The 23,208-nt window shown below is 37.1% G+C and overlaps 2 protein-coding genes across 12 annotated transcripts; one reads left to right on the top strand and one right to left on the bottom strand.

Annotated features, from left to right (window-relative positions):
* The first annotated feature begins 4,241 nt into the window (after positions 1 to 4,241).
* On the top strand, positions 4,242 to 16,081 carry LOC114295346 (uncharacterized). Of its 11 annotated transcripts, none has more exons than XM_028239571.2 (7): positions 4,242 to 4,437; positions 4,614 to 4,678; positions 7,681 to 8,171; positions 10,875 to 11,185; positions 11,295 to 11,351; positions 13,554 to 13,996; positions 15,315 to 16,081. In XM_028239571.2, the coding sequence occupies exons 3-7, from the start codon at positions 7,777 to 7,779 to the stop codon at positions 15,591 to 15,593; spliced, it is 1,485 nt and encodes a 494-aa protein (XP_028095372.2). In that variant the 5' UTR covers positions 4,242 to 4,437; positions 4,614 to 4,678; positions 7,681 to 7,776; the 3' UTR covers positions 15,594 to 16,081. The 11 variants fall into 11 exon arrangements, with proteins under 11 accessions (XP_028095372.2, XP_028095370.2, XP_082725546.1 ...); XM_028239569.2 differs by having other exon boundaries at positions 4,242 to 4,453; XM_082869420.1 differs by having other exon boundaries at positions 4,242 to 4,453; positions 15,298 to 16,081.
* An 802-nt stretch (positions 16,082 to 16,883) lies between these two features.
* LOC114295347 (calcium ion-binding protein) lies at positions 16,884 to 19,942 on the bottom strand. The gene is made up of 4 exons (XM_028239578.2): positions 19,797 to 19,942; positions 18,917 to 19,031; positions 17,595 to 17,655; positions 16,884 to 17,435 (listed from the first exon to the last, which is right to left on the bottom strand). Exons 1-4 carry the CDS (start codon positions 19,825 to 19,827, stop codon positions 17,145 to 17,147), a joined length of 498 nt encoding a protein of 165 aa, XP_028095379.2. The 5' UTR covers positions 19,828 to 19,942; the 3' UTR covers positions 16,884 to 17,144.
* Between the last annotated feature and the right edge of the window lie 3,266 nt (positions 19,943 to 23,208).

Here is a 23,208-nt window from a genome sequence, read left to right as displayed (position 1 = left end):
GTACCTGAGACAACGGCTTCAACATTCTGTGTATCGCCCCGGATCAAGTGCAAAAACTCGCCCTTGCCTCACGGTATCTCTGGTGGTAATAGATCTTGTGGTATTTCCTGGTTTTGGGATAGATGCTGTTGAGCTAGCAACTAATTTTCCACTGTTCTGATTACAATCTCTGGCCATATGTCCCGTTTTACAACATTTGAAACAAGCTCTTGACACATGGTAACAAACTCCTCGATGCCTTTTACTACAAATATTGCACATTAGAGATGTGTCTCGGGAAGAATTAGAAGTACTTGAGAAGCCCGTATTCTGCTTCTTTGAAAATTTCTTTTTCGAAAAGAAGCCTTGCCTCTTACTACCCTTCCAGTCAGTTGTTGATTTGGCCTATCTGGCTATGTTAGCTTCTGATATTATGGCCCGGTCTAGCACCTCAATATAGGTCTCCAATTTGAGAACATTCACCTTTTCTAAGATATCATCTTGGAGTCCCCCTTCAAAATGTCTCGCTTTCTTGTAGTCGGTGTCAACCACATGCGGTGCAAATCTAGCCAATTTAGTGAACTTGGCCTCATACTCAGCTATTGTCATGCTGTTTTGTTTAAGTTCCATGAACTCCGACACCTTTCTGTCTCGGACACACTATGGAAAGTATTTTTCATAGAAAATTTCTAAGAACCGTGCCCAACTGATACCCTTATTGTTTTCACGCATTAGCATCCGCCACCTTCTTGCCTCATCTTCAAGAGTAAAAGTGGCTAGAAGTACTTTATGTGTCTCTAAACAAGGAAACATTTTGAATAGCTTTTTGATGCCGAGAACCCATGCTTCGACCTTCAACGGATCTAATCCTCCATGAAACTGTGGTGGTTTCATTTTCTTAAACTCTTTGGTGAGAGCTATTATTTGGTCATCATTCTGAATATCTTGAACATGTGGTACTGGAGGAGGAGGCGGAGGGTGTGGTTGTTGCCACTGCTGTTGTTGCCTCAATGTTTCTGCCATTTCCTGAATCAATCTTTCCATTTTATCCATTCTGGCAGTAGAAGACTCCTCTATTTCATCACCTCTTGTTCTCACCATTTGATTAGACTTGCATTATTCTTTACACAAAAGATTCATAGGTATGCATATACTAAAGAGCACATGCATTCAAATAATTTGCAATGCAAGCAAATCACAAACTTATAGCACATAATTGTTCACCTTGAAATATTGAAGCATATTCTTGATGCTTTCGATTCATACTTTATCACATGAATGTATCCTAGATCTTTTCTAGATGCTTATTGCTCGTTTGGACAAGTGTGTGAGTCATTAACTCGTGCTCTGATACCACTCTGTCATGACCCGAACCCACCCCTATGGATTTGGGTCATAACCGGCCAGTAATTAAGGGATTACCTGTGGCCTCAAACCAGATTAGAATAGACTCCATCAGAATTAAGAGGCCAAATGGAAGCAATTTAAAACTTTGTCCATAGAGCCGTGCTTACATGGCACATCATAACATTTCGCATATAATCGTTAATAACTCACATCAAAAGGAAAATAACTCAAAGTTCTATTTATACAGGATCATTCAAGTCTAAGTCAGTCAAACCGAAAGTTTATATACAAAAGTGATCCAACGTTTTCGCCCATGTAGCAAAATTATAGCAAAAGAACAAAAGAGGCGAAGACAAGTCTCATGCATGAGACATTTGGGCTGACTCTTCAAAATCTTGACTATTTCTCACATGACTTCACCGAAGCTGGATTTGGACATCTCTTGGCTTACCTACATATACATGATTGAGAGTGAGCGAAAGCCTAGTGAATAATATCAAGTAAAGAAGATACATGAACAACTTTGAAACAGTCACATCAGACGGCCTTGGGCCCAATTCATTTTTTTATCTAATGTATCAAACGACTAAAGTTCTAGACGTATCAAACGGCCTCAGGCCCAATTCACTCGTACCCGACGGCCTTGGGCCTATCCATTCATATCCAACGGCTTTTGGTCCAATCGTTCATATCCGACGGCCTTTGGCCCAGTCATTCATGTCAAACGGCCTTTGGCCCAATCATTCATGTCAAACGGTATTTAGCCCAATCATTCATTCAGTTTAGCAGACTTATGAAACTCAAATAGGAGTAAGCAATAGAACAAATGACATACTTCAAAATATATTTACTAAGATATTACTCATAGTGATCTGCCGGATGGTTTGCCCTTGTGCTTGACCCTACACATTTCATGAACATAATGGGTCACAAACGATTCAATCCGTTCTTAATTCATACATCCCTCTTAGGCTTCTTTTTTATTCTTTTAACTCATTTACAATGCTTCATATATGCCTAAGAGCACTTAGAAATGAAAGAGAATGGAAAATGAAACACAAAACATCTTTACAAAGTTTCTGAAACGGGGCTCCCCTCTCGAGCGTAGATTTCGCCGCTCAAGGGGACCCCCATGGTCTGCAAAAGTACTGGTTACCTTACATTCACGCTCGAGCGCCACTTCGAACGCTCGAGCTGAAGGTCAAACATGTGCTTTGGACGCTCAAGTGTGATTCTCCCCGCTCGAGCGAACGACAATGTCTGCAAAACTGCTGGGAGCCCCGCTCGAGCGGACATGCCGAATTCTGGGTTTTCCATAATTCTATTTGAGGCTCAAACTCACATTCAAACTAATATATCTTGCATTTTATGACCCATAGTCCTCATATACATCTACTAACATGATACAAACACCAATTTATCACATTATGAAGCTCAAATCTCATGAATTAATTAGATACATGCCCCAAATTACACCAAACTTATTTCCAACATAACAAATTCATGTATTCAAAACTCATACTTCTATGAATTGTATTTGCATGTGGGATATAACTCCTATTTCCAACTTAAATGATGTAGATGATGATCAAAGGCATGAATTGATATCAAATTCTTCATGGATCATATATATCATGCTCAATTATACAAATTCATGGCAATTATGCACATGCTTGTACATACAAGCTCCATATTCATCAATTACATCTCAAATTATATTCTCAATTTCCATCTAACTTTGAATCCACAAAATTACAAACTCAAACTTATGAATTTATTTACCTAGGAGCTCCAATCTTTACAAATTATAGTTAGTTCTTGAGTGTAGCTTCCAAATTCACAACTCTTGAGCCAAAATGTACAAAGATGACTTCTCTCTCTTTCAAAGTTGGTTCTCTCTCTCTCAAGAGAGCTAATTCAGATTTTGAGCTCATAAGAATGGGGTTAAGTGTAATAGAGCCCCTTATATAAGCTTCCTTAATCATATTTGATTAGGATTAAGTAATGGTGCTTAATTAATCGTTCTGAATATAATTATTTTGATCCGAATAAATTTTCAATTAAATTTCACCATAGGCTTTAAAAATTTTGCTAATCGCAATGGCGTAGTCAATTTCAGTTTCTATGGCCGATAAGGTCTTCAGTTTAAATTCTAAAGCAGATAATCAAACAGATTTTCCTACGGTGAACAGATAGAAATTCAAAACCACATATATATCCATATAAATGGCACTCAAAATCATATCAAACACATAATCACAATCATAATTAAGATTAATTAATATAATACAGACCGGGGTTATCACATATTTCTTCCATTCAAACCATCAATGACATATTTATCTGAGCCATTTTAGCTAATTAGTGCGCAACTTTATTCCCTTGTTTCACAACACCCTTCGTAATGTGTCCAACAATTGAAAGAGACATTTTATTTATCTGTATCTCATGAACAATCCCTAATGAATCCCATTCTAACAAAATTTCATGTAATCCCTATTTCGCAACAAATAAAAAACGATCAATGCCTCTATACAATCTACCTTAAATGACTTATCGACAATTCCAATAAGGCACCAATGCCCTCAGCCTTGGAGTTTTGCACGATTACCGCCAATCCCACTCCACTTTGTTCTCGAAAAATTGCCCAATCAAAGTTAGTTTGTACAACGAAAGAATAGACTATAAATTGCAAGATTTACAAAATACTGAGTTTTGCACGATCACCGCCAATGCCACCCCACTTTGTTCTCGGAAAATTGCCCAATCAAAGTTAGTTTGTACAACGAAAGAATAAACTATAAATTGCAAGATTTACAAAATACTAGGGTCCGGGATGTAATATTTTTTTTTACTTGTGACAAATTGTAATCTTGACAAAATTATAGATACCATATGACAAATTTAACAAAATTATAGAGGCAAAGTGTATAAATATCTGTAGACACATACATGTCAGTTTACAGATGAGTGCGTAATCTCAGAAGAATCTCTCTCTTGATTTCGTAGCAATCGCAGTTGTTCAGAGACGGTGTCTTCGTCGCTTTCGCCGCCGAGAACATTGCGCTAATTTGGATAGGTTTCTTGAATCCACTATTCAAATTGTTTACAGTTGAGTGTTTCTAAGGTACTCCAATTGAAAATTAGGGTTTTTTACTGTACGGATTGATGTGTTGTTTGGTTGAAGAGAAATTGAATATGGATTTGGTATGTTTTGTGTGTGTGTATTTTTTTTAAAAATTTTTAAATCTAGACTAACAATTTTGGAGTGAATCTGATTTTGACAGTGTCTGCTGGACACTGTTTCTTCTCCGACTTCTCAATGGCAAGAAGCCAACTTGGCTGAATACAGGTCAGTGGTCGCCACCAGGTTAGACTATCTCCAATCCTTCACCCAATTTTTCATCTAATTTGATTCTAAATTTCAGTAAAAAGTTTAATTTTTTCATCAAATTTTCATCAAAATCTTTTTAAAAATTCCACACTTATCCCAAATTTCCCTTTTCATCAAATTTGATGAAAAAAATCATGATGACGGGTCAGATGAGTTCTCAGTTTGATGAAAAAAAAATGACTCCCTTGATTTGATGAACATCTGATGAGAGGATTGGAGATGATTTTTTGATGAAAGAAAAGATGAAGGATTGGAGATGTTCTTAACCAAATTGGCTGTATTGAAAGGGACTTGAACCACAAGAAATCTGATTTTCCTTTTTTATTTTTTTAATTTATTTTATTTTTTGGTCTACTTCTATTATACATCTCAGCAACCAAAGGGTAGAACTTTTTAAGGTTTTGTTCCAGGTTATGTGTTTTGTTTTTTATCTTGCTGAAAATTCTAGGGAAAAGAAAATTGATTATTTGGATCCCGGCAATGAATTATGGTATTGAGAAGTCTGTAAACTTTTATAGCCTAAATTAGGCAATTTAAGGTTTCTTCATTTGGCTGTTGGCCTGCGGTTTATTGTCACCCGTTTGTGCGTCTGGCTGCTATAAATTCGGAAAAGACGAAAAAGAATGTTTTTAACATGTGACGTTATTCCAATTTGTAGATGATAAATGATATCTAGTGTTTGGTTGTGATAAATTCGGAAAAGACAATGTTACACGTGAGGTATTCCAATTTGTAAATGATAAATGATATCTAGTGTGTTAAATACTCGTAGCTGTATAAAGCCAAGTAGTTATAGGGATGTGTAAATCATCCTTCTTCATTAACATTGTTATCATACATTTGAATTTTGATACTAGAAAGGGTCAAAATGTAACGTTTTTTTACTTCAGGGGTAAAATGATATTGTCTCATAGACTCATAACTTAGGGAGGCATGGTGTAATTAATTCATATATGCTTATATAGATATAGTTGTCAGTCGGGCTAACCTATGCCGGAGGTGGCATGACCTTTCGCTATCCACTTCAGTGTCTCTCACTCTAAAGAAACCCAAGTCCCCATTCTTGTTCTCCTTTGTCTCATTCCCCTTTGTTCCTAGGTTTAGGGTTTGTGATTCTTCTTCTGATTAAAGGGTCTTAGGGCCTTGATTGATCAGTTTGTGAGGTGGTTCATTCTAATGGGCCCACTGTATATTTGCCTAGTTTTCTTATTCCTTAATGGGTTGTGGAAATTCCAAGTGAAAACTTACATGTGATATTTATACGAGTTCCAGATGCATATATCTCCAAGAGTTAACTACAGTGGTGATTAATTTTTATTTGTTCTTTATTGCAATATATTGTATTATGTTCTTCATTGGGATTGAATATATTTTGAAGGAACAACCTTGTGAGAGATATTAAAATCCATTATTAAAAGCTGTTTGTTTCAGCTTGGAAGAAGTATACCTGGTTGCATGATAGGTTGATGCTTAATATTTTTATTTTGTTTTGTTTTGTTTTATTTTTTTTAAAAGAACATTTGTATTCTTTTTTAGTCTGTTTTTAAGAGAAAACCCCAATCAAGCCCTAGGAAAAAAGAAAAGAAAAGGCACCCCAAGAAACAAACCCAAATTGTCTTGGGCGTTCAACAGTGTAGAAGAGAAACCAAGTGCCAACTTCCAATGGGAGCTAAATGGGAAAAAATATACATATATATATAGAATGGAAAGTCCAATCATCCTCTACAAGTCCAATAACTATTCCCTCCAAAGAAGAAACCTCTCTTCAATCTGTAGTTTCTTTGATGAGACTAGCAACATTTTTACCCACACGAAACCCATGAATCAAATATGCCCATTTGAACTACCTCTTTTATAAACAATAGCATTGTTGATGTTATAATTGCTTGTAACTCCATTTGATCTGCCTCTATAGAAAATTGTTGCGTTAATGTAAGACTTGACGCTTCAGCCACTCAATATAATTTTTCATTGAATTAGTGTGATCCATTCCTGCCTTAGGTTTCTGAGCATATCAATTTACCGAGGGAGAGAAACCCATGTGTGCACCATAGTTGTTGATGTAAGAGAAATAAACCAACAATTATAGTTGTTAGTTCAAGAGGATATTTGGTGGTGTATGTTATTTGCAGGTGATATGGTTTTAGTTGATAAAATAAGATAAGGATTATTAAACTTTAAGCTGGCTTCCCTGCACGAGCAATAATTGCTGTGCTATTAAGTTGAGGTGAATTGCAAACCCATGTTAAGAATTTGCTTTTGTTTCATACTAAAGGATCTTTTGTTGGCTTCCATGCATGAGTTCGGCCTTATATTTTTTGGATGTGGAAGAAGTGAAATATCATTTTTAGGTGGTGAAAAATGTTCCTGATTAAATATTGAGATAATGATTTTGTGTGAGTTTTGGTTGTTGACTTATTTTAATTATCAATCTTTGGAATTTTGAAAACAAATTAGGGAATTTTCATGTTGAGATGATGAGAGCATCTAGCTTGAAAATTAAATTATGTTTGTTAATTGTTTTCATTTTATTACTTTTCTAATTGTAAATATTATTTTTGTGCTTTAAAGAGAATTTAGTGAATGAACATGTTGATACTGGCCATATATTGTTTGAATTCCGTTTCCTGGAGTTCATAAAGAATAAAACCACAATTTGGCCATGCTGATGGGTATCTTTTTTTAATCAAATATTTTAATCTGTTTGAATAGATGATACTTGAAAATCTAGCTACAAATCTTGGCACATTTCTATATATAGTTGTGCAATTTCCATGTTAGAAGGAATATTGAAAATATACTAATGAAAACCTTTTTTTTCAAAGAAACAGGCTAACAGACTAAATACTAACAGTGTTTTGGTACTTTTATAGTTTAGATTATAATGTTTTATGTTTATCCAGTTTTACCAATATAAATATTACATTGTTTTAATATAGTATGGCCATTTCTGCTTTCAGCTTTTTTGTTTGCTCATCTGTCAATTTTGGAACTTTGGTACCGGTGAACATGACTCGTTGATCTTCAGAAAGATTCTGCTTGCCTTATATTGTAGTATGGGTCCTGATCTAGAGCTTAAAGGAAGATCAGATATTGTTATGGAAGCTTCAGCCTCAGGTAATAAGGAGACTGCAGGTGTTATGAAAGAACCAGAAGATAAGTATGTGAGATGTGCAAGTAATTATGAGGACAACACCTTTGAGATGGAAGTTTTAATGGATGAACAAACTGGCAGAGCAGACAGAAGTCAGGATGTGGAGGTTAATATAGTTGACTGTACAGCTTCTGGTGACATTGGGTTGGTTAAAGCTGAATTCCAGGATGCAACTGAGAATTCGAGTTCTTTTGATGATACAATGCTGAGTGATGCTGAAGTTGAATCAGAATTGCATGGTGATCCTTCGTCACCAGCATTGCGATTTAATGGATATAGTGAACCTTTTCGAATGAGGTATATATATATATATACATATATTACCATTTTGCTTACAGCTCTTTCAGCTTTTAAGTTGTTTAAATCTCTTTGCTTATATAAAAGGGTAGCAATGACAATTTTAGAAACAAAAAAACCTAGCCCACCTTTTGAAACTCCAAATTCCACAAATTTTATTCAATATACTATTTTTCATTTTATTTATGATTAATAATACTTGATTATTAAGCGTTTGATCAGGTTATCGTTGGCATCTATTTTACATCAACTAGGGTACAGGTGTTGTGTGCAGTAGTGTGGGTATGTGTCTTATTGTCGGATTCATTTAATTCTCATGTCTATCTCTTAAAAACTTCTTTCATTTATTGTCGTTAAAATACTAAAATGGACTAAATTTTGTCTATCATAAATACTTATTTAATTTATTAAGGGTAAAATGATGTTTGCAAAATAACATAGATGTTTTTACAAAGAAAAAGAGTCTTATGCATAGTTTATAGTAAACACTGCTACTTAAACATATTTGTTGGGTGTGAGTCTAACTTGTCTTGTCAGACTCATATTTCATACCTTAACCCAAGTGCCAAGTGTCCGACACGGGTACTTCACAAATTAATTAGAATAGTGTATTTAATATAGGTCAGCATTAATATATATATATATATATATATTTAAATAACTCAGATTTTTATGAGCAAAATTTTTCTTACCACGTTCTATCATAACTTTCTTATTTAATTCAACAGTTTAATTCGTAATGGGTTTAAATTGACCAATAGAATGGCATCACACCCTCCCTGTTACGCGCTCCAAATGGCATTATCCTCCTTTCAAGAGAACCATTCTGGGATCTTTCAATTCCTTGAAATGACTACTTCTATCTTCATAAGCTTGGGTTGATGTGAAGGGGGGTGGGGGTGGTGTTATATTTGAAATTGAAATTTTGATAGAATGGGTTTTGATGTTGGTGCTAGAAGAGCCTATGAAGTCACTTATGTAACCCAATATTTAGATGCAACAGAAATTTGTCAAATGTACCTGCAGGACTAGTCCTGCAACTCAACCTTGCCAATGAGATCCCAAGAAAGAAAAACTCGAATTTAAAAAAAAATAAGGAAATTTTTTTTTTTTTTTTGTGTGTGTGTGTGTGTGTGTGTGTGTGTGTGTGTTTGTGTGTGGGTCCAATTGAAACTGAAATTGATACTGATGAATTCTATTGTATGGATTATCAAGAAGGGAGGAGTTGTGGTGGTCCCACATGGACTGCCTGGATTCCACGAATGAATTGACATTCAATTTCTCCCATCATTTCATCTCTTTAGTAGTACAAAATGGAGGCCTGCCCCATGTGGCATGTTCTTTGAATTTTGGGCTATAAAAGATGAAGAAGGAGATTTTGCTTAGGGATGGTGATGTGATGCTCATGTGCTAGTACAATTGATTTTGTTGCACATGCAAGAGATTTAAACTGATTCTGTAGATATAAATTCTGTCTTTTGTGATCAACTATGAAGCAAGGATACGAACATGCAAACACGCAAATTTTGAAAAATTGGGGGACACGACACGTTGGGAACACGCTCAATATATTATATAATTAAATTTATTTATTATGTGTCATAAAATAAAATAAAAAATACTGAAAATAATAAAAAAAGACAAAATAATACTAACTAAAATTTAAAAAATACATTTCATTGATACCAAAAAAGAAAAAGAAAAATAGAGTACCATAGAATAAAGACAAAAAAGAAAAGAAAAGAGAAATCACATTCGGAATCAGAAAAAGAAAAAAAAAACAAAACAAAAAAACAAAACAAAATAGTGATCGAAACGAGAGAGAGAGAGAGAGAGAGAGAGAGAGAGAGAGAGAGAGAGAGGGGGAGAGAGAGAGAGAGAGAGAGAGAAGAAAAACAAAGCGAGAGATGAAGAAAAATAGAGACAGTGAGAGAGATAGAGAAGAAAAGAAGAGAACTGAAAGAAGAAAAATGACGAAGAGAGAGAGTGAGAGAGAAGAAGAAGAAGAAAAGAGGAGAACCGAGAGGATCGACAAAGAAAAGAACAAGAAATACCTCTAAATCTCTCAGATGAAGCTTCGATTGTTGATCTCTTCGATGAACATGAGTGATCCTTTCTCTCTTCTTTCAAAATGTTTTGTTTTTGTTTTTTTCACTTTTTGGCCCATTTACAATTTTTGGAAATTACATTTTGTGCCCCGTGGTGTCCGAAACATGTCTGACTGAAAAAAAAAAAAAAAAAAAAAAAAAAAAAAAAAAAAAACTGGACACGCTTGGTAGAGTGTTTGACACATGTCCGGAGTGTGTCTGACAAGGTGTCTGTGCTTCATAGGTGATCAAAGTCAAAGGACATCTGTGCACAAAACTTGAGGCGCCTGTTGTATGCAGACCCAAGTGACCTGATGTACCAACACGGTTGAGGCTATAAGAAATTGGTTGGAAATTTGGTTTGCTGGATCCTAGGAACTTGCTTTATTTGTCTCTTTCATGAAATTTGGTTACGTCTCTGTTTATTTTCATCTTCTTGTCTTTAGTGATTTCTTGCTTGTGGTAAACAATATAATTTATTAGATGAATGTAGCTCTCCCTATCTTATCAGTGTACAGTGTTTATACTTGTCTTACCTTCTTCAGCATAGATATATTCACGCTCAACTTAATTATTATGTGACATGCATTCATTAATGATGTTTGCATTTTACAAGGAAGAAGAGGTTGACACCTCATTGGAGAACGCACATACAACCTCTTATGTGGCGTTGTAAATGGGTAGAATTGCAAATTAAGAAATTTGAATCCCAAGCGATGAAGTATGACAGAGAGCTTGCAAAACATAATCGAAGAAAGCAGTCAGAGTTTGAAAACTCTGTATTAGAAGGTTTTTGTGCAAAGTCACGGCCATTTTTTGGTCCAAGTAGAAGAAAAGAAGTCATGAAGAGGAAGAGAAGAAAAAGAGTTGAAGACACAGTGGACATAGCATCATACATGTCACACCATAACCTGTTCTCCTATTATGGTACACACTTTCACTGTTGTTTTTAAATACTGATTCATGCAATAATTTCTTCATTTTTTCTAAAAAAAATAAAAAAATCAATTATGATTGGTTAAGTGGTATATTTCAGAGAGTAAGAGGTCTGCTGCTGATACTGCTTTGTTGGATGATGATAAGAGCAGTCAAGGTGAGGATTCTCCTTATGATTCTATAGTTCAATGGCATATAGCTAAAGAATAAGGGAAAGACATGAGAAATGATAGCAGAAGACATCTGCTATCAGTCTCGTGGATACTTTATTAAAAATTAAAAATTTAAAGCAATTGCTGGTTAGTTTAAAGGTTTGATGGTCTCTCTCTCTCAATTTGTGGGAATTCAAGATTCCCAAATCCATGTGTGGTTTGAGCAGTAGGCATGTCTTGTTTTTAATACTTGTGATTAACCAACTAGAATTTTTGCATGTCACTAGAAGATCAAGGGTTCTAGTTTTGCCACATACAAGACTCCTCCTTCCCTCAGGCTATGACTAGGGCTGCAAACAAACCGAGCCGAGCCGAGCTTTGCTGAGCTCGAGCTCGAGCTCGGCTCGTTTACTTATCGAGCTCGTTTATTGAGCTCGAGCTCGGCTCGATAAGGAACTGGGCTCGAGCTCGGCTCGTTAATTTTAATTAAGCTCGAGCTCGGCTCGGCTCGACTCGATAAATTTTTTTTAATATTATTTATATTATTTAATATATAAAAATTTTATTTATATTATTATTTATATATATATTCATATATTTTTAATGTATAAAATTATTTATATATTATTTAATATATAAATAATATATTTATTATATAATTTAAATAAAGATAAACGAGGCGAGCTTAACGAGCCGAGCTTATGCGAGCTCGAGCTTGGCTCGTTTACTAAACGAGCCTAATATTTGAGCTCGAGCTCGGCTCGTTTAAACGAGCCGAGCCGAGCCCTTAACGAGCCGAGCTTGTTCATGAACAGTTCAGTTCGTTTGTAGCTCTAGCTATGACCTCCGATAAAGAAAAAATTCTTGTGATTCCCTCTTTAAATAGTCAGATATATTGCAGTTTTCAGTATTTCTATTCTTCTTATAACCATGCTAGCGATATATTTAGGAGGACTAGGATTGACCGAAGGTGGTTGTGAAGTGAACTTCCACCAAAAGGAAGTTCCAATGAAAGTGTTTCAAAGGTTATACTTATGCATTTGATAGACCGAAGTTGTTTCAATAATAATAATATAAGCCTTAGATCGAGTAACTGGGAGCAGGGAAGTTACTACTGCTTTTTTATTTTTTTATTCTTTTTATCAACAAAAAAATTTTATTGATTAATAAAAAGAAAAGAAAAGAAATGGGGATAAGGCATCCTCTACAAAAAAGAAGCAAAGAAAGAAAATACATAACCCAAACAAAGAAGACATCAACAAAATCTACAAATCACACACCGACAACCAATCTCTGGCTAACAAAAACAATGAAATTCTCCTAAAAAGAGATTTCACCGAAGCCCAAAAAGAAGTTTGAGTGACAAACTTTATCCCACTAAAAATCCACATCCCAAGATTTATCTTCGAAATCTGCACATTTCTTTCCAACCACAAAACCCAAAAAGTTGCAAAGATGTCGCAAAACCAAAGCACTTTGGCTTTCTTCGATCCTCCCAAAACATGAAAGTTGATTAGAAGTATATGTGTACTACCTTTTGGGGCTACCCACATAACATTCATCAAAAGAAACAATCTATGCCATAAACTCAAAGCAATTGGACAGTGCAAAAATAAATGATCCAAGGAGTCACCATCCTTACAACACACAATACACCATTCAAGATTTAGATAACGATTAGGTCTCTTTTTTAGCGATGTATCATTTTTCAAAATGCCTCCTTGAACCAAGGACCACATGAACACCTTCACCTTAAGAGGAACACAAGCCTTCCAAATTCATTTGTCAAAAATGTCTGTTCACAATTTAAATTGTTTTTCCTTCATAATAGGTGCATGCTTTCCTTCATGAGTATCCTTAGAAGAAAGGTTTTGTGGTTTTTGTTTTGTTTTGTTTTTATAATAAATGCGGTGTTGTGTGAGTGCCAGAGTGAAATCTATGGATGCTTGGAAGTTGGAAACCATGGCTTTCAATATAAGTCAAATCAAACCAGTTTATAGTTTGACAGTTGAACTTTACTCTGAGATGTAGGCTAAAGAATAATGACTGAAATTTATTTCTGGATGAGCTGTTATGTTTTCTTGCTGGTTGATATTCAAAAGACCACCGAGTAGTTTTGAGAACATTTATGCGCTATCTGCTAGATGTGAGATATGCTCTTAGAATCTAATTCCATTACTAATTCAATTGACGCTTTTTCCCTGCAGTGATTTGCAAAGAGAAAATCAATGGCAATAATGAAATTGGGGTCAATGATGAATTGTCATCCCTCGAGAGAGATGGTGACAGTTCCTTGGAACAGGTCCTTTGGAAGATTGGAATTGTGGAGTCACAAGTTAGCCAGATGAAGACTCGGCTCCACAAGATAATGAGTGAAAATGCCACAAAGTTCTCTTCCACCGATGAGTTGAACATGCTTGCACCATGTAATGCATTGACCAGCTCTTCTCGAAAGCCTGCTTCTCCTCACAACAATGGGGACATAATGCCAGTAGGATCTTCTTATATTGCAACTCAGCTTATACCCGAGTATGATATGGGTGATCCGGTTATGCGTGAAAGTGCAGCTTCGAGTCATGGAGAAGTGAACCATGTTCCTGATATAATTGAAAGCACAGATCAGCCTGAAGTTGGGGGTTCATCAAAAAATGTAAGTCTTTCTAGACTGTTTTAAAACCCACCTCTCCTTCTGTATGGATTTCGAATATGTTGAATCATGTAAAAATGTTTTCTGATCTATTATTTTTTGGGGGCTCTCGTCCAATTTCCGTAATCAGAGTGAATGAGGAATACTAGGGGTTGTAATGCTTTTAACTAAATCCTGATTTTCATTTTAGTTTTAATTTTAATATGGTTGGTTTGGTTCTTGAAGAAGCTGTGAGCCCGTTTCATCCTCCAATAAGTTTATTGACACAATACAAATTAAAGATGGAATCCCACTCGTCATCTAGTTTTTGTAAGTTGAAATATTTACCGGTTCTGTTGACTTGGCATAAGTGGATAGTGGATTGACCATGTTATTTTCTCTTCTTCATCAGTTCTATTAAAATGATTTAGTTCAGTGTGTTTTCCTGCCTTCTTAGCAGTTTTTATACATAAATGCAGCTTTTGATTCGGGTAATTCTATTTGCACACCACACTTTTTATCTCAATACACACCATTTGTGACTTCCAAAACAAAAGTCAATTGTTCGAAAAAAATCTTATTCAATAGTTGATATCTGAATGAACAATTGATTTTTGTTTGGAAGTTGATATCCGAACATTTGTTTTTGTTCAAAAGTTGACATCTGAACAACACAAATAGTGTGCAAGTGTGGTGTGAAAATGGAATTATCCTCCTGACTCTTGTACACTATAGTTTGCTAATTTCATGCGACCTCTTACCATTTCTTTTCTTCTGGGTTCATTTCCCATGGGTTCACAAGTTTCAGTTCCCTTTGGTTCTCTGTCTCTGTGGCAGACTCCAGCTGTTCCACCTCGTCTTCTTTTTCTTCTTCTTCTTCTTCTTCTTCTTCGTCGTCGTCGTCGTCGTCGTTGTCGTCATCATCATCATCATCATGTTCTTCTTTCTTTGTTTTTGGTGAAATAACACTAAGGCATCTCCATATGTTCGGGAGAGAGAAAGGGGGGGGGGGGGAGAGAGAGAGAGAGAGAGAGAGAGATAGAGTTTTGATCAATTGAGCTGATTCACAAGAATCCTGTGCCATGGAAAGTATTTTTGTAGAAGTGATTTAGTTGGGTGTAATTATTACAATAAAAGTTTGGCACTTTTGGTGAAATAGAGACATAGGACCTGGTTTATTTCCGATGTACCCAAAAAAAAAAAAAGGAAAAAAAGAAAAGAAAAGACAGTACCTGGTTAACTTTCCCAAGATTTTTGGCAAATTCGGTGGTACTGTGAAGCTTTAAAATGTGCCAATGTATGTTAAATTTTCTTTTTAATCTTAGGTAATTCATCTGTGCAGACTGGGGATGGAATTTTGATATATAATCGCAGAGCCAAGAGAGAGACAAATAACACCAAAGAAGTTAACATTCAGCCCATAGAGAAGCCCCAGGTACCAAAGGAAGAGCAAGATAGCTCCATTCCTCCATTTCATGATCTTGAAGCTGACTTGCCTGATGATGATCAACCAACTCCAAAGATTCGTTCAATTTCCAAACTTACTGCAACCAAGAACAAGAGAAAGCGAGGTAGACGGAAGGCCGGGTCAAGTAGGTGGAGCCGGCGATCCTCAGGTTAGCCCCCTATGGTAAAAATGTTGAAAGTTAATAGTTTCTTTTGCAGGAAACTTACTGCAACCAAGAACAAGAGAAAGTGAGGTAGATGGAAGGCTGGGTCTAGTAGGGGAGCTGGTGATCCTCAGGTTAGCCCCCCTATGGTTAAAATGTTAAAAAGTTATTAGTTTCTTTTGCTGGAGGAATGGATTTTCCCCAGAAAAAATGATGTCAGTAATTTTGGTGCAAAAAGTTATGTACATGCTATTTATTCTGCTAAGATCTCTCTCTCTCTCTCTCTCTCTCTCTCTCTCTCTCTTCTCAGTTTGTTCATGTAGACAAATTGCCCTTTCGTTTGACTGCATTTGTACATACCATTAGTTTGGCTGTAATTTCTCTCTAGCTCAAAACTGGTGTTTGATCTGGATGTCCCGTGGAGTTGAATATGTACATTTTGAGTTTTTGATCACATTAGTACTGTTTCAATATCAAGGAAATTATCATTCTTGCTTCTTGGAATTATTGTTAGATGAATTTGATTCTTGGTGGTGGTGGTGGTGGTTGGATTTTTGTTTTGTGATGGGCTCACTTTGGTTGACTATGGTGATCTCTCATGAAACTTTCTACTCATGTGTGGCAAGATGCTATGTGTTGAACCAATTTGTACTGATTTACTTCTAAGCTACTGAAAACCTCCTTTGTTACTTTATGATTGGCGTTGCCATCCAACATTTTGCTTTGGTTAATTTCGTTGATTTCACAGTAGGTTGTCATCTACTCCATGTTGAATTGCGTTGCTGAATAATTTGATGTTTATGCTACATAAAAAAAAACCCCCTTATTACTTACGAATGACATTTGAGGTTCTTTTTTGTAATACGTATTCTGTGATGGGAGATTGCGAGGTCAGGTTGCACGGGTATCTATTTAATGCTTCTTGTAAGCAGTACCATGCTGCTACCTTTCAGTTGCAATGACTGTATAGCCTGTAGTTTTGTCTTTGTCCTTGTTGGCTGAACTAGTTTTACTTGTTTTGACTCTTTTTTTTAGAAATCATCATATAGTTGTGTTATTGTGAGAGAGGGGAGAAGGAGCCGGGTGTGGAACCAGTTTCATGAACCTCATCATTCAAGGCCCCCATCTCCTTGTTGGGGGGCTCTTCATGTTTCATGTTTTTACTTAAGTACACTAGTATGTGAGCCTTGATCAATTAACAAGAAAGTTTATGTACAAGAACGTTTTAAGCTTTCTTTGCGTTTCCTTCGAGCAAACAGTTTACTAGTATATTTTCCTGTAACAATTGAACACGTTACACATACAGGAAAAGAAAACAGTTTTTATTTTATTTTATTTTGTTTTTCGAATCCTATCCTGTTAAGCAGCATTGGAGATTGGATGATTATGGCATTCTTCTTTTATTTGTGTATGACTTTTTGAGTTATGGATGCTCCACTAGAAACAACTCTGTTAGTACATTTGTTTTACAATGTAATCACGTTGATCCATATAACTACATATCATTCATCAAACTTCTGGACTCTGTATCGTGTGAATGGGTTGAGAGGGACTCGGTAAACTCAGGAAGCAGCATTCCCTGAGAAGATCCTTCTGGAGAGCTTAGCAGAGACCAGGGCCAATACAGTGATTGAGGGCACGAACACGACGTCGGGGATGGTCTTTATCAAACTCAGCTGCGGCACACTCTCGCCTGCCCTCTTCACTCCCATGGCTGCCGGAGGCATTACTAGTCCGACAATCAAGGTAGTGTTATCTAACTTGCAAATCTTCACTTCCTTCCTCATGAATTCTATGAAAACCTTCTTCCTTTCTTTCTCATCGGCTGCTCCTTTCCATTTTGTAAAACATGCCTGTTTTTTTTGCTAATATATAGGTTAGTACTTAGTAATCACACCATGGTTTTAAAAAACCGTATCAGTATATCGTATCAACAATACGGGATTGGAAGTCTAAAATTTCATTATGAAACGGTCAATATTTAGAAATCCTGAATAAGAGAGAGAGATGACCTCGATTTCCTTGCGCAAAGGAGCATCGTAACGTTTACCAGGCAATGATGCATTGAAGGAGCTGGATAATATAGGAATCAGTATGTTTGTGTCTATAATAATTTTATGGGTGCATTAAATGTTTTTAACTATTTCTATTTACGATCCAATCCAGCCCATGGGCTCATTTTTTGGGCCTTATTTTGATAATTTGAACCGTTGAATGTGTAAAATTCGTCAAGTACTATATCCTTACAAAAAATTATGTTGATCGGATATCGATAGCTATTTGATCAAATCAGTTTTATATAAAAAAAATGAAAGGTTAAAATATAAACGCTTGATAGAAATCTGATCCGATCAAATAATTATCAATATTCGATCAATGTAAATTTTTTATAAGAATATAGTGCTTCACAAGTTCTGCATATTGAACGATTCGGATTATCGAAAAAGGGTTCAAAAATGGACCCACGGGCCGGCTAAATGGTCCAGTATTGATCTTCAATTGGAGACAAGTTGGGCCTTCTATTTATATGGAAAATTGTAGAACAAAAATAAAAATAATTTTTGGTAGTTTTCAATAACCAGAATTTTTGTTGTACTGGCAAAACTACCCTTACTGTTGGGATAATGAAGTTGGCCCTTGGGATACCCTTACCGTGTATTATTCACCCAAAAAAACCCTCACCGTGTATTTTTTTTTTTTGAAAAAAAAAATATATATATATATATTATATTAAAATAAAACATGTGTAGTGAACATAGTTGTGTTTGCAAAGCATTTTTGCTTAAAAAAAAAAAATCATTATTTCATTATAAATAATATTAAATTATAAATCAAATAAAATAATAGTACAATACTTTCTTCATTTGGAAATTCAAGTCAAAACAATTTCTTGAAATGTATTGATGAATAATCCATTGATACTATAATATTACAACCAAAAAAAAGTCACAAAAATAAAAAAACTTTTTATATTCTTATTACCTAAAAAAACAGTAAAAAATAAAAAACAAAAGTAGGGTAAAAGGTAAAAAAATAAAAAATTAAAGAAAAATGAAAGAAAATACCAAAGAATATTTTGGTCTCTATGTAAAACAAATTTTCTTTAATTTTGGCAGCTTTTAAATTTGTACAATTTCCTATACAAGTCAAGATTATTGTACTCATTAAATGCTATTTTAACATATGCCATTAAGGAAAAGCCTTAACTTTAACTTTAATTTTAATTTTAATTTTAATTTTTTTTGCTTATCTATCTAGTTCTAATATAATAATAATTAATATGAAGTACTGATAATTATTTATTTATTTATTTTTGTTGGGAGAAAGGGCTTACGAGAAAAGATCAAGAAGAGACTTGTGGAAGTCCTCGAAGTCGTTGATTTCTTTCTCCACGAGTTGATCGTAAACAGTTCCCATTGCGTAATTAAACATCTGTGTTGATGGCAACCCTACACACACACACACACACACACACACACACACAAAACAAACAAACAATTCAATGGTATCTATCTTTTTGTTTTTTTATTCAATATCTATCAATGTCAAAAGCTAACTTCTTAGATTTTATTTAAAAAAGACGAAAAAAAAAAGGAAAAGGAAAAGAAAAAGAAATTTTTTATTTTTTATTGCAAAAATCGAAACAAAAAATTTGTTTACTAAGTTGACGAATGTGGTGGTTGCTGGAGTTAGTAGCTAGAGTGTTGTTGAAAATCATGGGATGCTAGACGATAATTAGGTGGATAACAAAAGATAACTGAAACTTGTTGATAATCGGACGGATGTTGATAGTAATAGTGGATGGTGCTCAGAGGTCGTAGGCAGGAGAATGGAAATTTATTTTGAAAACAAGTGACACATAGTTCCAATAGTTTTTAAAACTTTGGAATTAGTTTCACACATTAGGTTTCATTTTCAATTTCTTAAAAAAAAATGAAAATGAAAATAGACAGCAAGAAATGAAAGCATTACCAAACAAGGCATTCATTGGAAACATTTCTGTTTCATATTTTTAGTTTTTGTTTTAAAGAAAGAAATTGAAAATTGGAAACAAAAACACATTAGGTATAAAAATAGTATAGAATGATTGAGTAGAGACAAGACAAAAAATGGAAATTGAAAATTGAAGGGCCAGAGAAGAGAAGGAAAAGTAAAGGTAAAAACAGAGAACCAAAGATGAAAAAAAAATAAAAATAAAAGAGGAGATCACAAACCTACTCCCATGAAGCTCATGGCCATCCCCATTTTGCAAATATGGAAATTGGTAAGTTGAACCACAAAACATATATAGTGAAAGCCAAAGATTAAAAAAAAAGAAAAGAAAAGAAAAAAGAATGGAATGGCTTTATAGTCCAAATGGCCTGTGAAAGCAAGGAATCCATTAATACTTCTATGTTTAAAATTCTGATTCCTGGCTTGAAACTTGCTTTTAGTGTGAGTTGTACCTTACCTGTTTGGATTGAGTGATTTGAGAATTAGCTAAAAAAAAAAAAAAACATATATCTTATTTCAAATCTGTTGTTTGGACTACAAATAAAGAAGACACGAATAAAGAAAAATGAAATAAACTCATTTATTTAAGGAATACTGTTGGACCATGGGGCTTACCCCCGGTCCCGTTTCAATAATCCGAACCGTTCAATGTGTAGAACTCGTCGAGTACTTTATCCCTACAAAAAATCACGTTCATCGAATATCCACACTCCCTTAATCGAAACACATTTTTGTAATCATTTATTTTATATTTTCCACTAGGTTCCCAAACAGTGTTCGACAGAGAAGGTTTTTCTTCTTTCTATTTATTTATTATTTTTTTCTTGATGAGTTACCTCAAACCACAGTGCAAAGTAAATTCTGTATACCTGCCATCAACTTCAATCCACAAGTATCAGTTGAGTTCAGGTGACACCACCAAGAATCAAATCCAAGATGTGAGTTTACGGAGAGTAGGTTTTAGGCATGTTGGCAAATTCCTGGCATCCCCTAACTTTGAAATATATATTTTTTTCTTTTGTTTTTTCAAAGTCTTTCATCTATATAAACCCTTCACAAAATCACAATATTCTGTGAATAGCAGCTGATCCAAATAGATAAAACTTCACTGGCTACCTGAGATGCTTTGCTCGTGTAACTCTCACTATGTATGAGATGAGACCTTTTGTGTAACTGAGAGGGAGATTTATGATCAGGAGTTGGGCCGAGGTAACAGCCGAGCAGGTTGAGAGCCTAATGGTGCATGGGGCCGAGATGACCGGCGATCCGCCCGTTGACGAGCTACCAGGAATTGGGCCGGGCAGGAGTTGGGCCAAGCATGTACCGACCGGACCATAAAAAAGCTGCTCGGAAAGGCAGTGCTCGGTTGGACCGAGCTGCTTGATCAGGCAATGGCGGAGCCAGTCAAGCTGAGTGACCGGCGCCCGGAAAGGCGTGGTTAGTCGAGGTAATCATTTGATCGGCAGGAAGGCCGACCATGGGAGGTGCCCCGGGCTAGGCTTTGCCGAGATGCCGCCTAGCCCGGTCCTCATTAGGCTTAGCCAGTGAAGTGCTTGGGTATGAAGCATAGCACGGCCGTGGATAGAGAAGCTCGGCTGCCGAGCTCCAGCTGAGAAGGCAGGCAGTTGAAATTAGGTGATGTTCAGCAAGGTTTATGCTGACAGATGGGATAGCAGAAGCCACGTGTCAAGAGATGACTGGGAGTGGATATGGGGCGCAGAGGGTATGTGAGCATGTCTGCGTCCCCCATACGAGATAGATGAACACTTTGTAAGAAAATTCTTACACTCAAGCACTCCTCTCTCTCTCTCTCTCTCTCTCTCTCTATCCTAGGATGTGTGCTAACTTGATCGTCGGAGGGTTTTTCCGGCCACACACCGCCGGGTAGCTCACCGTTATTTGCTCGCAGGTGATCGGACATAAACGGAGCTCGGAAGAAAGGAGTGCGGGCTTGCCGGAATATTTACTCCCCGTACAATTGGCGCCGTCTGTGGGAAGCTTGACAGACAAAACCTTGTCTTCCAGGTTCATCTGATCGCCGTCCATGGCGAACAACGACGAGTTTCCGTTGTCTGCCATAGACGGAGCCACCCCGGAGTTCACCCAAAGAAGAGAAGGCCCTCCCGCCATCCATCCAATGGCGGACTTGGGGACGCCCACCGGAGGACAGTCAGGAGACGCGCGGGATAAGCGCGGAAGAAGTCATGGTCATTCACGGAGTCCAGACGGTCACCGGCGAAGGAGAGACTCACACGCCAGACGTCTGGAAAATAAGTTGAGGGACCAAGACGCTGTCATCCGACGGATGGCGGCGGAGATGGAGGATCTGAAGCGGCATGTCAAAGGGAAAGGTGTAGCTGGAGTGGTAGACCACAGTGAGCGCACTCCATCCCGCCGTTCAGGCAGTCAGAGTCAGCGACGTACTCAGTCCATATCTATTACCAGAAGTTACTAGGTCGGTGATTCCGACGCGCATGCAGAAAAATCTAGCGCGCAAGACAGCACCTACAAACCCTCACGTCCGGTGACGACGTCGAGGTACTCTTACTCCGCTCATTTAGAGAATTTACGGGCGGTTTTAAAGGAGCGGGCCCGCCGGCGCGAAGCTCAGAGAATACCGGCGTTCCAGCAGTTATCCTACGGGGTTCACGCCAGCGAGGAGGTTGGAATGCCTCCACCCCGCCAAGCAGTACCACTCTTTGAAGATACGGACTTGGCCAGGCTGAGTGCCATCCCTTTTTCCCTGGAAATAGAAACAACACCGCTTCCGGCAGGCTTCCACCAACCAAAGTTCACGCTCTACGACGGAAAAATCGATCCTTATATGCACGTGAGCCACTTCCGACAGGTTATGGCCGGACATAAGCGAAATGACGGACTTATGTGCTTAATCTTCCCGTCCAGTTTAGGCGAGTTGGGCTTAAAATGGTTCAAGAGGTTGCCGGAAGGGAGCATACAAAGGTGGCATCAGTTGGCCGAGGCGTTTGTTACACGCTTCAAAACCAATACAAAAACACCAAAGGAAGTCGATCACTTGCTCAGTGTCAAGATGGAATCGAGCGACACACTGAAGGTATACAACTCAAGGTACTGGGAAACCTTCAACGAGATCTTGGATTGCCCGGTCAACCTCGCAATCACGCAATATAAGCGTGGTTTCCCGGTCGGCCATAGATTGCGGGACTCGCTGACCATGCACCAACTGACCTCCATGGGCCAGCTTATGCATCGCATCAATGAGCACATCCGAGTAGAGGATGACGCGTCAGCTTCTACCGTGAAGACAACTCCGGTAGCAACAGACAAGAAGACAGCAGGCAAAGTGCACGCAGTTGGGCAAGAGTCAAGCCGCTCAAGTGACCGAGCAGAGGAATCGGACCGTGGCTCGAATCGCAAAAACCGGGGTAGAGGACGTCGGAATGACCGGGATGACTACTCCCGAGATGACGTAGCGGACGCAAACAGAAGGTTGAAGGCAAGAACTGGCATAACCACGGTCTTCAAGATTCCAATCTATCGCATACTTAGTGAAATCCGAGACGAGGAGTATGCCCGGTTTCCTGCTAAGTTGGGCGATGGACAAAAGGGTTACAATCCGCGGTATCGTTGTACATTCCACCGGGAGAGAGGCCA

The sequence above is a fragment of the Camellia sinensis genome, chromosome 5, assembly GCF_055761805.1.
Source record: "Camellia sinensis isolate YWXY chromosome 5, ASM5576180v1, whole genome shotgun sequence".
Classification (NCBI taxonomy): Eukaryota; Viridiplantae; Streptophyta; class Magnoliopsida; order Ericales; family Theaceae; genus Camellia; species Camellia sinensis.
This window is presented reverse-complemented; position numbering and strand designations above follow the sequence as displayed.